The sequence below is a fragment of the Anguilla rostrata genome, chromosome 8, assembly GCF_018555375.3.
Source record: "Anguilla rostrata isolate EN2019 chromosome 8, ASM1855537v3, whole genome shotgun sequence".
NCBI classification, from domain to species: domain Eukaryota; kingdom Metazoa; phylum Chordata; class Actinopteri; order Anguilliformes; family Anguillidae; genus Anguilla; species Anguilla rostrata.
The window spans coordinates 52,940,037-52,955,804 of record NC_057940.1 but is presented as its reverse complement, the minus strand read 5'-3'; the positions used below and the strand labels follow the sequence as shown (position 1 = coordinate 52,955,804).

Sequence of the window (15,768 nt, the reverse complement as noted above, 5' to 3'; positions counted from 1 at the left end):
GCCTGATGAATGGAATTTGACAGTGTCGGGCTAGCGCGTGTGTTCCAGCCAACGGAGTCTTTAGCGGGTATTAGATGCGTAACGTAAACCCCGCCCCCCATTAAAAAAAACTTTCTAACTGGCTTTGTAGATATTCGGAATGACCAAACCACTCGAAGAATACAAAAAGTAAGTCTAGGTTTTGCATGCAATAACTGTCCGTGCTGCATCTTATGATGCTCCAGATGGGTCATCGCATAATGCTTTACAATAGATATGTTAACTTCCAACACTGCAAGATAAAATCAGTAAAAAACTAGAGTTGTTCCAAATCTCATACTGACCTTACTTAAAAATATTTTTAAAAAGGTGGCGTGGATGTATAGTGGCCTGAGCATGCTGTTAACCCCTAATTTTATCATTTGACCAAATCTCATTTCATCATTTGCCCGTATCCCTGATGACAAAACTTCAAATTCACTTTGCAGTGGATGAGAGTCATTAATACTTTCACTTCTTCTCTATATTCAAATTCTTAAATCACACAACAATGTTAAAGAATGCTTTCAGTAAGACTTTTATACACCAAGATTTGGATCACTTCAAAATTATTGAGCTTACAGGGAAGATGGAGATGTTGTGAACATTTCAAATGAAGCCAGTATTTGCCGTTAAAGAGAGAACAGATGTGTGCTCAGATAGGCTACTTAAAAACATCAACTGTCTCAACAATTTGGTCATTGATCATTAGTGGCTGCATCAGATCATTACTATCCTGAATGACAAGCTCTTGTTTGGGGCTGGCTGCATAGGGGTCTCGTTACCAAGTATAGGGCCTACACATCAGTTTTCAAACATATCCGTACCATGACATTTGCCAGGCATTTTTGTCTTGAGTGAATGGCCAAAATCTGAAATTTATTTTTGACTATATACAATGTTATATTTTCAAACATGGCTTCCATGTGATTCACTAATATCATCAGCTAGAAGTATCCACTGGTCATGAAAAAGGGTTAAATTAAAAAAAAAAAAAAAATCCTACAGACCTCTACCCCGCTAATAATAAATGCTGCAGCTAAGAATAAATTTGTACCCCTAGCCATGGGTTTAATCTTTCATTTGTAACTTTTTTTGTGCATAAAAATGATTTCATTGTACACTCTCAGGGTACATTTTGGAGATTTTACATTACATTACAGGCATAACAGATGTGCTTATCCAGAGTGGACTTACACAACTTGTTACACATCATTTACATGTAAAGTGTAAAGTGCAGGTTAAGTACCTTCCTCCAGGGTACAAGGTGCCTCAAGGGTACTTTTATTTGTGAGAGTGAAGGCTAATGCAATGAGAGAGGCACTTGCTTTATGATGTAATGGTTTTGAGTTGAATTCTTCATAACTGTACATTTTGAAGAAAAAGTTTAATACACACAACTTTCCAAATTAGTGAAATAGCTTCTGAACATCTACAAGGAAGCCTTTTAAACTGAATTTAGAGTGCAATCACATTTCACAAATCATTAGCTTAGCGAAATTTAATTGGGGAACTGGCCTTAGCAAAGAAGCAATACGATGCCATAGACTGTATGTGCGATACACTAGCCAACTAACTATGTGTTTAATGTTGCCATGGTGTTTTTGACTGTGTCCATAGCGTTACCTGGCAACGGACCGCTTGGTTAGTTGATCAGACAAGAGCAGACGTACTGAGTCAGTTCCGACAAGGTAGGCATTCGACAACTTTACTATAACACCGAAATTTCATTTTTTGGAGCTGAAGTTATTAGGACATATAACTTTAGCAAGTCGTCTAACGACTTACCAAGTTGGTTATATTGTGCATTTAAAACATTCGCTTGGCATTCTAGCTAACTTAGCTAACGTGAAACAAATTGGTGAGATGCAACGTTATTTGGAACTAGCTAACGTTAAGTTAATGGAGTGTTAAAAAGCCAGAAAATGATATTAGCTACCTTGCATTTGCAATGCACTTCGTCTGCATTTGTTGCACGAAGTATAGTTACAACGAATGTTGTTGCTGCTGTTCATTGCAAGGGATTCTATGGACTCTGACCAAAACCCTGGATGTTTCCGGCTGGTTCCTATTTAGTCCAAGTTCTTGAAGTGCAGCTTGTTGTTATGTTAGAGCACAGTCTGGGCTGGTGTTAGCTATCTTTTTTACTGTGTTCTCAACAGTGGAAAGGAAAGAAAAGGTAGCCAGTAGGACAGTTAGTGGTCGATGTAGTTTTGGAAACACAGTAGTAAAAAGTCTCATATTTAAGACTTGATTTATTTTACAGAGGAAGCATTTCTGTTGTGACCATGGCAGTAGTGAGACAGAGGCAATTGTGCTGATTAAAATGACAGTCACAATGAAAACTATTCATGGGGTGCTCAGCTGTTCGTCCTGCTTAAACTTTGGGTTTCAGACAGTGTAGTAGTGAGCCATCTGCAGTCCTACCTATGCTAGCACAGCCATCAGCTCCATACGGTGGCACACAACAGGCTGCTACTTCACCCCAAGAGGGTGAGGTCTGAGTCAGAAAGATTGTCTTTCTCTTAATGTCTCGTGAGTGTCTTTCTGATGATGCCATAGCCGGCCTGCTCCAGGAGGTGTCGGGATTCCAATCGATCTCATTGGTCTGGTTTCATGTTTCGGCCCAGGCGATAGCCCGTCAGTCACAGTTAAGATGGCCACCCTTAGCATCAAGCCGGGGCACCGCTACAGCGTGCCCGACTGGGAGACCAGCAACAGGCAAATAGCGGACACCGCAGGCGACAAGCGGAACGTATCGCACGAGGTCCGCCAGGAGGCCCGGACTCTACGCAATGAGACCTCCAATAAGGTGTGAATGGAGGGGGGGGGGGGATACTCTGGGCAGAAGACCAAAAATCTCCCCCTCTCTCCTTGTCTCTGTTCCCCCTTTCTATTTACACACTCCTTTCTTCTCTTCCTCTCTTTCACCCCCCTTTTAAAATGATTGTGATAAACGGGTAAGAAATGTAATTTGATGTTCTCTTTCTACGTGCATTAATGTCCCACATTCTATCTCGCCATTTCGTTTTATGTGTCTTGGCACTTGACTTATTTCTGCTTAGTTTGTGAGGTCATTACATATGATGTGAAAGTGTTCTCTCTCCCTCACTCACTCCTGCGCCTTTCTCAGACTTTCTGGGACAAGAGCGACAACTCTCGCAGGCTGAGGGACCGAATCACGGACCTATCGCGCTGGAAGGAGAACTTGGCGGCCTGCGCGCGGGAGGTGGACGCCGAGATGGAAGCCCTCACGCTGGTGATGCTGCCCGTTCTGTCCGCTGCAGCTTCCTCTCGAACCTTTGCCCTCTGTAGACTCGCTGTCCTATGGGGTCTTGCGATGTTGGGTGTATTGGGAGTCGGCGTCCAATCACACGCGCCCTTCTTTCAGACCAAGGAGGAGTTGGAGAGGACGCTGGCTGCCACGGCTCTCCCCCTCGAGGTGGCGGTCGAGTGCCTCACCCTGAGGGAGCGTCGCCGCGGGACCGAGCTGGTCAACGATCCCGTGGAGGCGGAGCTTAAAAAAGAGGTGGAGGTGATCGGCGGGATCCAGAGGACGCTGCAGCACCGAATCAGCAAAGCTTTCGAGCAGATCTGGTGAGCGTTTCACAGAGAAAGAAGAGAAAACGGAGGCGGAGTGGTGGAGATAGAGAGATGTTGTTTTTAATACTGTTGTTGATAATCATATTCCTGTGGCCTCAGTTTCACAATGTAGAATGCATTCTCTTGTATATAGGCAAGGTATGTCTCCAGAACATTGATCTTTTTGTGTCTGTAATATTTTTTGCATTGCCTCTGTGAATTGGACAGACAGAGTGCAATGCACAGATTTTTAATGATGTGTCTGATGGGTATTTCGAGTTTGCTGCAGGAGGCGAGACACCAGCTGACCTGTGACATCCAAAACAAGATGGACGCCCTAGACGTGGACGGCACCTCTCTGCTGCTCACTGAGACCTCTCGAGATATCTCTCTGAAGCCCAACCCCATGCGCATGCTCCCGGGGTAGGAAACATCTCCGGTCTGTTTTGGTGAATCATCCGGTCTGTACTGATGAACCATCCGGTCTGTACTGGTGAACCATCCGGTCTGTTCTGGTGGGCCATCCGGTCTGTTCTGGTGAACCGTCTGGTCTGTTCTGGTGAACCATCCGGTCTGTGCTGGTGAACCATCTGGTCTGTTCTGGTGAACCATCCGGTCTGTACTGGTGAACCATCCTCTCTGGCTTAGTGATGCAGTAATGCAAATCATCATTTTAGGCAAGATAACTATTTTCAAGATTAAGAGCTGCACTGCACTTAAATGCCCTCGCAGCTGTGGTGCATTAGCGTCAGTGCTGTCACAGTCTGCACACAGAACGCCGTGTGGATGACCCTGTCTGTGTGTGTGCGTGCTGCAGTTTCACTAGTCCCCAGCAGTGGGAGCTGTTCAGCCGGTCCAATGTGAGCCGGGCCCGGGAGGAGATGCAGGCTTCACAGCAGCTGAGGGGAGACATGAAGCTGACCAAGGCTCAGGTGTGTCTGGGGAGGCGGGGTCAGGCTTGGCTGGGAAGGCGGGGTCATGTGTGTCTAGGAAGGCGGGGTCAGGTGTGTCTGGGAAGGCAGGGTCGGGTGTGTCTGGGGAGGCGGGGTCGGGTGTGTCTGGGGAGGCGGGGTCAGCTTGACTGGGGCGGGTGTGTCTGGGGAGGCGGGGTCAGGCTTGACTGGAGGGGACAGGGGTTCAGGGGTGGAGGGGACAGACCCAGGCGTGACGGAGCCAGCTTTGAAAAGTTGATTAAATCTGATTAAAGACGAGACCCCCCCCCCCCCCACCCCCACCCCTCCCAGGTCCTGATTGAGCTGCAGGCCCAGCACATGGCCACGGACTTCGCCCTCCGAAAACGTGCCCACCAGCTGGAGCGGGCATGCGACGAGATGGCCTGGCAGCTGAAGCAAGTGAGTGCGCTAGGGCCTCTTCCTCCTCCTCCTCCTCCTCCTCCTCCTCCTTCTGCACTTCCACTTTAGAAATCCTCCTTTTTATTCGCTTTCACTGTGGCGTTCCAACACCTCGCCCTCTTTCTTTCACTCCCTACCCTCATACTTCACTCCATTTCCAGAGCAGAAAGCACACTGGACACTGAGAGCTGAACTGTGTGAATGAGTATGAGTGGTGTAGCATTACCATGTGTGGTGTGTGGCTTTGACCATGAGAGAGTACTTGAGTCCTTTTCGGTTTTCGAAAACTAGAAATCGTTTTGAAGTTCTCCGCTCCCCTACCTCACCGTCGCTCGCCTCCATGGCCTCATCGTCTTCTATACCGCCGTCTCTGACGAACACGGTAGTAACGGCAGATTCCGTCGTTCGCTGCCTAAATGCTGCTCGTGGTTTTAAGGATTTTAATTTGCACTGCTTTCCTGCTGCGAGAGTAGGTGACATAAAACATGACGCTCTTGCAATCATTAGAAAACACTCCAGCAAAGCTGTAATCATTCACACAAATGAACACCAGGTTGAGAGAATCGGATGCTTTATAGAAAGATTTAATTTAATTTTATAACAGTTTCACATCCACTTATGAGCTTGCGATCTCAGGCCCACTTCCTGTTTGAAACCGTGGCTGTGAGAAATTCAGCTGTCTAAATGTCTGGCTGAAGAAAGAGTGCACGTTAAATAACATGTAATTCGTTGATAACTGGGAATCTTTCTGGGAAAGACATGTTCTTTTCTAATGTAATTGTAATGCCTTGTTTACTTGTCTGAATCTTGAAATGTTGGCCCAAGTTCAAGTTCTAGAAAATTCAGCTGCAAGACTGCTGATCAGGACAAAATGGAGATCCCATATCACTCCAATTTTAGAATTTTATTTAGAAGGATTTTTTGTCAGATTCTTTTAACCTTTTCCATTTTTATTCTTTAATGTTTTTATTACATTTCTTTTTTAAATCTGTGTGTAAAGCACTTAATGCTGTATTGCTTGAAAGGTGCTATATGAAGAAAGTTGACTCTGTGCTCGTCTGCCCGTGTCTGTCAGACTAAAGATGAGATGACAGAGCTGGAGCAGGACATCCGTGGGCTGGAGGAGGACCTTGTGGCCAAAACCGCTCCCCTGAAGCTGGTCCACACCCGCCTGGAGAACAGAACCATGAGGCCGGGGGCGGACCTGTGCCGAGATGAGGTACCGACGGGTTTTGGGTCTGTTCTGAGGGCCGTTTCCCACTGGAGAGCCCTTAGTTTACCCTCGCGACATATGATCCTTGCTGCTTTCATTAAGACATTGTCGCATTATTCTGCCACGATGACGCGCCACTGGTGCTCCTCAGAGCGGCTCGTCTCTGATTGGTGCAGAGCGACTGCGGAGGAGTCTCTGATTAGCCGCGTGCGTCAGCTGGGCTGTCCGTGTTGTTTCTGATTGGCTCTGTCGTCCGTGACTTGGCCTGTGATTGGGCGCCTGTGTTGCTCAGGTGCATTTTGGCCTGGTGGAGGAGGCGCAGCAGCTGGAGGCCACCATTAGGGCCCTGAAGGAGAAACTGGCCCAAGCACAGTGAGTATCTCTTCCTCTTCCAGAAGCGTCTTTCTGTACCCCTATCCCACTCTACCTTTGACCCCTAACCCCTATCCCACACTACCATTGACCCCTAACCCCTATCCTACTCTACCTTTGACCCCTAATCCCTATCCCACACTACCATTGACCCCTAACCCCTATCTCACAATACCTTTTATTCCTTCTCCCCTACCCCATATTTCCTTTCCACTGTCCCTCTCACAGCTGGAAAGTCAGAGGTCAGAAAGTTAAAAGTTCTGGCGTGTGTTTCTTCCATCCATTAGCTCAGCCAGCTGATTGCACTAATTAGTTCTACCTCCTACACCCCCCGCCTCCCTCTCAGGCATTCGCTCCAGGCCCTGCAGCAGCACCAGGCCTGCATGGGGGAGGACCTGTCCCGCAAGCAGGACGCCCTCACCCTGGAGCAGCGCAGCCTGGAGACCCGCCAGCGCCTCGTGGCCACCGCCCAAACCGAGCTGACCCCCAGCGCCGTCGTCCCGCTCGCCAACTCCAGCGGGAGGCACGCCCTGGACCTGCTTTAACCCTGCCCGAAGTTATAACCCCGCCCCCAACGCACTGCACCCTGGTCTCTACACACCCCTCCCATCCTGTTAAATCGCTGCACTGTTTTTTTGAGAGTTTGTGTTCTTTGAGTCCGCATGTGTTCTTGTGCTCTTGTACTTGGTTCAATTTAGTTAGGATGTGTGTTTCTTCTGTAGGAAAACTGACATTTCTCACTGTGTTGTATTGCTGCTGTATATCCAATTATATACATTCAATTGTAATATGTTATATAATGTCTTATAGTCTATATTACATTGCATATGTATTATTAGGATTTAATGATTTTGAGTGTCTGCAAGTGTATGCCACAGTGCACTTATTGTATTAACAGAAAGACCAGTAAAGCAGTGACATTGCATGCATTTCTGTGCTTTCCCTTTGGTATGAATCTTGGAAAGACTAGAGTTAGAAATCAGCTCTCTTTGTCTCTAGTCAGTAGCTCCAGAGGAGATCAGATTGAGGTCAAAGGTCGGTCATGGGGAGTGTATGGGTGTGCACTCATAATTAAATTTCTCAGTAACGCAGATGGATTGATACTCTTCTGTTCCTCTGGCGTTTGTATCGGTGTATCAGATTGACTAATTGAGTTATTTTTCCTCTGGGTATTCTGTGAGAAGGATCTTTCAGATCAGCGTTGATCTGATTGGTGGACAGAAGTGGGAGGAGCGGTTTTGTTCATGACATCACATCAGGCCACCGGTGTAAACAGGCTGGGTGTGGACCAGCTCTCCAGCTTCACAGGGGACTCACGTGAACTTGCTTCTTGACACCTGACCCAGCTCATCACTCCACCTTTATTTGACAAAGCGGCGCATGCAACATACAGTTAGCATAAGGAAGCAAGAGCCGCCACAGTGCAATGCTGCAGACAGTCGAACCCGTGTGAACATGCGTGTATTATATATACAGGTTCTTTCACTGTTCAATTACCATTATTTGCATTGTTTTTTTGCCACACTGCCAGTTTAATGTGGGCTATTAAGCAGAGGGAAAATATTTTTCTGCACAATAGACAGATTTACGAGGACATGCACTTTGTCGTGTAATGTGGAAAGAGATAAGGAACTGTAAACACTCCGGGGAGGGTTTTTTATCCATAATAAAAGCGTTAAGCCGCCCAACTGATGGCTTTAATGTCTTTATAATGCATCCTTGCGGGAGAAAAAAAATAGCCTTTCTCAGAAATGTTTTTGGATTTGCTCATGTTTTGTGTTGCTCATCTGTTGACTCCATCAGTGGCTGCTTAATCCTGTAATGGCCGAGCTGAAGCAACAACGATGTCACAGATGCTCAAGAAGTTTGGCATGTAACAAAAGTTTATCTTGTGGCTAATGCAGTAAATAATTTTGGAAAGCTTTTTAGAAAGAAACCACTGTACATAAATATGAACATTCTTTCTTGTAGCATTATTGTAACATGTAGCAATGTAATATTCTTAGTCATATTCAGTGTAACAGTCTTACTGTTTGGGTCCATCATGAAGGGTTATGCAAGCTAATGTTCCAAATTTCCTAGCGGATTTAGCCCTTACTGAAGTCTCTTCTTACGGTGAGCAAAATTGTCAGGACCATACAGTGCCACGAAAAAGTATTTGCTACCTTCCTGCTTGCCTCTATTATTTGTCACGTCACACTGAATGTTTCAGAACGTTAGAGAAAAAGTTATATTAATTAAAGGGAAACTGAGTAAACAAAAAATACATTTTTTTAAAAACTATTTCATTTATTCAGTGAAAAAAGTTATCATTATATTCAGATGATTGAATACAGCCCTGTTGAATCTTAACCTCACTCATATAGAACCTTACCATCAGAGAGAAGTAGTCACCACAAAGATTCTACAAACACACTATACCACTATATCAAAGGAAATTCCAAAAGGGGTGTAAAAAAAAGAGTTGTTGACATACATCAGTCTGGAAAGGGTCACAAAGCCATTTCTAAGGCTCTGGGATTACACTGAACCACAGTGAGAACCAATATCTCCAAACAGAGAACTCTTGGAACAGTGGTGAATCTTCTGTCCTGCCAAAATTTCTCCAAAAGTGCAGCAACAATTGATCCAGGAAGTCGCAAAAGGTCCCTGAACTGCAGGAGTATCTAGCCTCAGGTGAGGCCGGTGTCCATAACTCCACAATAAGAATAATAAAGAAACTGGGCAAAAGTGGGATTCATGGGAGAGGAGCAAGGCGGAAACCACTGCTAACCAAGAGAAACATTAATGCTCGTCTCACATCTGCAAAAAAAGCACCTGGCTGAGCCCCAAGCCTGTTGAAATAATGTTCTATGGGCAGATGAGTCATAAGTGGAACTTCTTGGAACACATGGGTCCCATTATGTCTGATGTAAAGCAAGTACTGTACAAGTACTATTTCACAGTAAGAACATCATACCAATGCACCATGGTGGTGGTAGTAGGATGGTGTGGGGAAGCTTTGCTGCCTTGAGTTCTGGATGACTTGCCATTATTGAAGGAAGCATTAATTCTGCTCTGTACCAGAAGATCTTTAAGGAGAATGTCCAGCCGTCAGTCCATGAGCTTGGATTGACAGTGATGTTACAATTTCAAAGCATTATTTGTTGAGATCTTAGGGGGATAAAAAGGAATGGGATAAAAAAATACCTGTGCCTCAGCTCTCCTCTTTTCCCAAATTCAGTGTTCTGTTTCTGAATCTTTCAGCATGACAGATAAGACTAAAATAATCAGATCACGTTGTTTGACAAACATTTATTGCATTAAGTGGGGAATTGCGTTTTTTTTTTTTTTGGATCAATGCTGAGTAGGCTGATCAATGCTGAGCAGGCTGGTAGATTCCCTGATCTTTAAAACACATGGATAGCTACACTTCTACTCACCATCATCATGTCTGCCAATCCACATGCTGTTAAGGTCCACAAAGTTACACAGCATCGATCGGAAACTGAATTAAAGTGCTTTTCCTGTTGACCACATAATTGACTAAAACAGTTTATCCACAATGAGGTCTCAGCACTAAGATTTAGGTAAAAGACAATGTCAGGTTGCTGAAGAGTGATTTAGGTTTGGAATAAATAACATACTCCCCTACCCTCTGTTTTTACGGCTAAACCCAAGCATGGGGGCAGAACTCTGAAGCAAACAAATTGCACAGGCAAAAAACAACAGTAGTTAAAGGCACTGCTTGTTGGTGGGGAAGTCTCGTTTGTCCTTATCTCCCTCTGAGTAGGCCTCCTCCACCAGGAGCCATTATGGTTTTATTGACCCCGGCCCCTTCATCCAGACAAGCCGGGCCTGGATTCAATGGGCATCGTTTCCTGAAAAGGCACAATTACTCATGAATCATTTCACTAAACGGGCGCAGATGCCGCTGCCAGGCGCCGCGCACGCGGGCGGCCATTAAGGCACTGCCTGCACCTCATCCCTCACTGCCAGGTGTGCCCTAAATGCCATCCCGGCTCGATTACTTCTGCCTGAGCAATTCCTCAACGTCAGGCCACCGGCGCTCCATCCCCCCTCTCCTCTCTCCCCTCTCCCCTCGCTCTCAGTCCATCTCCAGGGCACTGAGGGAGCACCTGATGTGTGTGTGTGTGTGTGAGAGAGAGAGACTGAGAGAGAGAGAGAGTGACAGACTGAGAGAGAGAGACAGAGAGAGAGACTGAGAGAGAGAGAGGAGACAGAAGAGAGAGACTGAGAGAGACTGAGAGAGAGAGAGAGAGAGAAGAGAGGAGAGAGAGACTGAGAGAGAGAGGGACAGAGAGAGAAGAGAGAGAGAGAACGTTATATTGATCACAGCTGAAGGAGCTTCTATCAGAGCATGTGCCAGAGAGAGACCTTTTACACGAGGGACAGCTAAAGGAACGTGTCACACAGTGTGCGAGAAATTCAGAGCAAGTGTGGAAGCGAGGTCTTTTTGACTTCTGAAGCCACGTTTATCGAACGGCGTCGGAAACCCATTGGCTGGTTGTGAGGGGTAAAGGAGCTCTCGCCCTCTCACGCAACCTCAGAGAGAGACTGCTGTCCTGACTGCTGGAAGACCAACGCGACATCCACCATGAGAGAGATGGACTAGTCACGGACCGTGAGAGCAAGCGCTGGACTAACATACCGACTGCTACAGACTAACCTCACGCACCACGAGAGACCGATGGACTAACAAACCAACTGCCGCAGACCAAATCCACACACCACGAGAGACTGATGGACTAACAAACCAACTGCCGCAGACCGAATCCGCACACCACGAGAGACTGATGGACTAACAAACCAACTGCCGCAGACCGAATCCGCACACCGCGAGAGACTGATGGACTGTCACATCAATGACTGGTGAAGAGATGGTCGATGGAAACAGTCACCGGAGGTAAGACCGAGTGTTCTTTGCGGCGTGCGATCTTTTCCCGGAGGAGTCAGCGTCAGCGGTAACCGGGACGATATTCACTCGCGTTTGTTTGTGCGATGTTTGCCGAAGCCGTCGTCTCCGGACCCGTATCCGAGCTAGAGGCGGAGCCGGGCGCTCCGCAGCGCCGGCGGACCTGAGCAGACTCGCCCACCCGCGGCGGGGCGGGGGCATGGAGAGCGAGCAGGGGAGGGCCGCGGTGGACATCATCTCCCTGGCCGTCTACTCCTTCACCTTCCTGCTGGGCCTGCCCTCCAACCTGCTGGTGCTGGCCGTGTACCTGCGCAAGGCCCGGAAGCGGGGGGCCACGCCCTGCGTGGTCTACGCCCTCAACCTGTGCGTCGCCAACCTGGCGCTGGTGGCCTGGCTGCCCGTCATGGCCCTGGAGACGGCGGCGCGGGGCTGGGCCCTCCCCCTGCCCGTCTGCCTGGCCTACAGCTTCTTCCTGGTGGCCTCGCTCTACGGCAGCTGCCTGTTCCTGGCGGTGACGGCGGTGGGGCGCTACCTGGGCGCCGCCTACCCCATCAGCTACAAGCTGTACCGCAGCGGCCGGCTCTCCTGCGGCGTCAGCGCGGGCCTGTGGGCTCTGGTGCTGCTCCACCTGGGGCCCGGCCTGGCGGCGGAGGGCGGGGCCTACTTCACCCACCCGGCGCCGCTGGGCAACGGCTCCACCTGCTTCCAGGACTTCACCGCGGAGCAGCACCGCGTGCTGCTGCCGCTGCGCCTGGAGATGGCGCTGCTGCTCTTCCTGCTGCCGCTGGCGGCCACCGCCTTCTGCACGCTGCGCTGCGTGGCGCTGGTCCGCCGCTCCTGCCTGCCCGCGGGCCGCAAGCGGAGGGCGGCGGCGGTGGCGTGCGCCACGCTGGCCGTGTTCGTGGTCTGCTACGGGCCCTACAACGCCTCGCACGTGGTTGGGTTCGTGGCGGGAGGCACGGTCGGCTGGAGGAAGGAGGCCATGCTGACCAGCGCCTGCAACGTCTTCCTGGAGCCCGCCGTGATGCTGCTGCTCTCGCCCCCCAATCGCCTGCCGGGATTGGCTGGGAGGCTGTGCGGGAGGGCGGGGCATGGGAAGACTGTCACAAACAGACACTGAACCGCGCAGGATACGCTCGGCTTACACTGACCTCTTACTGCACGCAGACTGACTTTGACTGTTTCTGAATAAGAACTACACATCTGATCTGGGACAGGAAGCTGGAGATACGTGTTTCCTGTGATGAACTTCAATTTCTGCCAAAAATATTCTCTTGGCTGGCTGAGGAGGGAGGACTCTTGAATGCCGTTCATCTTTGGTCCCCATATATGATGTGAATTTATCGTACTGGATCTAAAGCCTGAATGTCATTGTGATGCCATCTGTGATGATGTCGTCCACCATGTCGTCGATGATGTCGTCTCTGCTAGATAAGAGCTGAACAACAGACAGGGAAACTAGAGATACACGTGTGGATGGATCGCACGACGTTCTCTGTAGAACATGAAATGGCTGATCAAAAATGTTTACTGCAAGAAAGAACACAGAAAATGTACTACTGTTGTGTACTGACAGAAAATAGCAAGATACCAAAATGACTTTGGAAGAGCAGCACCTCCTTCTTCACGGTGGTCAGTGTGAAGCGCTACCTGGGTGTGGCCTTCCCCATCATGCCTTACTACAACCCGGCCAACACCGGCATCCACAGCGCCCCCTATTGGCTATTACCGGGTATTCTCTCCAGAGCAGCTGTGGGCAGGAGTTCTCAATGTTTGAATTTTAGAAATGATCACTGAACTGTAATTCATAACAATATATTTGATTTTGTGTCTCAGTGCCCATATAATTGCCGTACCATTTGTTTTCATTTTTAACTGGAATTTTATTTCAAACTTATGGAAGGCAGCTCAGGCTAGCCTCTATATAAAGGTGATGGTACCAGCGATCTAATCCGTTATTGTCAAATTTCAAAATGTCCCCGTTCGACCAGAGTCTTAGAACCTTTAGCCAACTCTCAGCTTTGGGCCTTTTTAGAGATGAAAGCATTTTACAACCACAATAATCAGGTTTTAGGCCAGGTCATAGCACGATAATGGCAGAAAATCTTGTTTTAAATTATATTGTCAACCCTCTGGATAATAAACAGCTCTGTGCTGCACTTATCATTGACATATCAAAGGCTTTTGACACCAGTGACCATAATATATTATTGAAAAAGTTATCCGCCATTGGATTGTATGAACCTTTTCATGAACTGGTTTTATGCATAACTCTTGTGAAGAAGTCAAACTATTGTTGCTGATCGTATTAAATCAAGCTTGAATCTCTTGCAATTAGTAAACGTTTTCCACAAGGGTCTATTCTTGGTCCACGTTTATTCACATTCTCTATAAATAGCATAGCATTCTCAACACCGCATTGTAATGTCCATTTTTATGCTAATGATACAATCTTGTGTGCCACTGGCTCCACACTTAACCTGGTCGTTACTAACTTACAGTCTGCATTGATTAAACAAAATGTATTGATTTTCAAGAAATAAATTGGGGAATGCGTCTAATATCTGCATTCATACAATTCAGGGTACCTAAATTGAAACTGTAGAATCTTATAAATATTTAGGAATTTGGCTGGATGGTAGATTGTCCTTTAAGACTTGCAGGGAACATTGGCCTCAGAAGCTAAAAGCTAAGATTGGATTCTTATACAGAAACAAAGCATGTTTATCTTTTGTGAATAGGAAAAATACATGAACCCTTCAGTATTTGATTATGGAGACATTTGTATATCAGATCAGTATTTGAATTATGGACACTTTTGACAGCTTCCTGTATTATATACCTGCTGCCTGTTCTGCTTTAAAGTCTTTTGATTCAGTGTATTACAGGTGATGCATTTCTGCCCCATCATTGTGTCTTTTGTGGAAAAGCAGGGTGGTACTCGTTTAGTGAACTGCACTGCATTTTGTTTAAGTACAAGGCTCGACTTCCAAGACACTTCCCCACAGTCTCCAGTCCAGTAACTATGATACCAGGTGTCAGGACTTTTTAACCTTACGCACACCCCATGTAAACACTGAGCCAGGCAAAACATGTTTTCAGTACTGTGCTCCTCACAGGTGGAATGAATTGCATGATCTCTTGTTCCCTTAAAAAAATTTGAAAGTATTATACATGGATTTTCTTAATGCTGAGTGTACTTGCTTCCGTTGTAATATTCTTGTATGACGTTTGACTGCTGAATGTTAACATGTGACTGAATTGTAACTGCCTGTTTAAAATTTTTATGTTTGTTTTATTTGTTCGTAGGTCTCAAGAGATCGTGATCTCACTGAGACTAACTGTAGAAAAACAAGGATTAATAAAAATATGTTTTAAAAAAGGGAAACAAATGGCCAGTACCAGCTGTTATTGGCAATTAATTTCATTTAAACTGTAAATTAAACGGAAATGCAGCTAGCTCCCTTTGTCATGGGACTTGCTCATAAACACTACAAATCACCCTGCCCCCCCCCTGCAGCCATTTTATAGGTGACCATTAGATAACTGCAGACAGGAAATTTCAGTCGTTGAGGATTTCCCTAATTATCTCCTTCGTGCCCCGCCCACAGATGGGTCGGAAACAGCCAACGTGGTGTGTCCTCTGCATGTAACCATCCATGACCGGCACAATATCCTCATATATCCACCTGAATGCACACGATTAACAGGAAATCCTTTATTTGAAAAGCTGGGATGACAGATAACTGCCTTATTAATTTTCTTTATCTACGCCGCATGTTGTATAAGCTGTGATATAACTGGCTGCCCGATGAGAGTGCTCAGCTTAGCGATTGGCTGAGAGCTCGAGCGAGCAGGGTCAGTAATGTGATTGGCCGCATATTGAGTGTGGTGGTCAGCAGCGTGATTGGCGGTATGACCAGAGCAATCAGAGGTTTGATTGGCTGTGTGTTTTCCCTCGTGATGTGACTGGATGATGCCTGTTGAGAGTGGCTACTGTTGATTAGTGCAGTTTGGAATTCAGTCAGAAAGGCGGAAAGCAGTCAGGGGGAACTTTATTCATCTAATGAGCTGAGGTGAGTCATTCCTGAAAGATGAACGTTATGTTTCTGACCACTGCAAACAACGTAAATAGCAATGTGAATTATTTTATGTGAATAACTGCAGAATAAAAACATTTAAGAATAACTGATGACTATTCTGTCGTTAAAACTCAGAGCTCTTGGGGTAATTAACATTTAACAATTTAGCAAAATTCACTGAGAGGATGATCACACGGCACGTGAAATGGTAATGTTTTATCCTATTAAAACGCA

At 46.7% G+C, this 15,768-nt stretch overlaps 2 protein-coding genes across 3 annotated transcripts; both read left to right on the top strand.

The window, feature by feature from the left end:
* The first annotated feature begins 44 nt into the window (after window positions 1–44).
* Window positions 45–7,582, top strand: tekt2 (tektin 2 (testicular)). Of its 2 annotated transcripts, XM_064348797.1 has the most exons (11): window positions 49–168; window positions 1,639–1,709; window positions 2,649–2,830; window positions 3,152–3,277; window positions 3,410–3,615; window positions 3,880–4,023; window positions 4,418–4,532; window positions 4,845–4,952; window positions 6,028–6,171; window positions 6,458–6,537; window positions 6,884–7,582. In XM_064348797.1, the coding sequence occupies exons 1-11, from the start codon at window positions 140–142 to the stop codon at window positions 7,080–7,082; spliced, it is 1,404 nt and encodes a 467-aa protein (XP_064204867.1). In that variant the 5' UTR covers window positions 49–139; the 3' UTR covers window positions 7,083–7,582. The 2 variants fall into 2 exon arrangements, with proteins under 2 accessions (XP_064204868.1, XP_064204867.1); XM_064348798.1 differs by lacking the exon at window positions 1,639–1,709 and having other exon boundaries at window positions 45–168.
* A 4,069-nt stretch (window positions 7,583–11,651) lies between these two features.
* Window positions 11,652–12,572, top strand: si:dkey-211g8.9 (free fatty acid receptor 1). Its single transcript, XM_064345633.1, has one exon. It carries the CDS (start codon window positions 11,652–11,654, stop codon window positions 12,570–12,572), a length of 921 nt encoding a protein of 306 aa, XP_064201703.1.
* The last annotated feature ends 3,196 nt before the right edge of the window (window positions 12,573–15,768 follow it).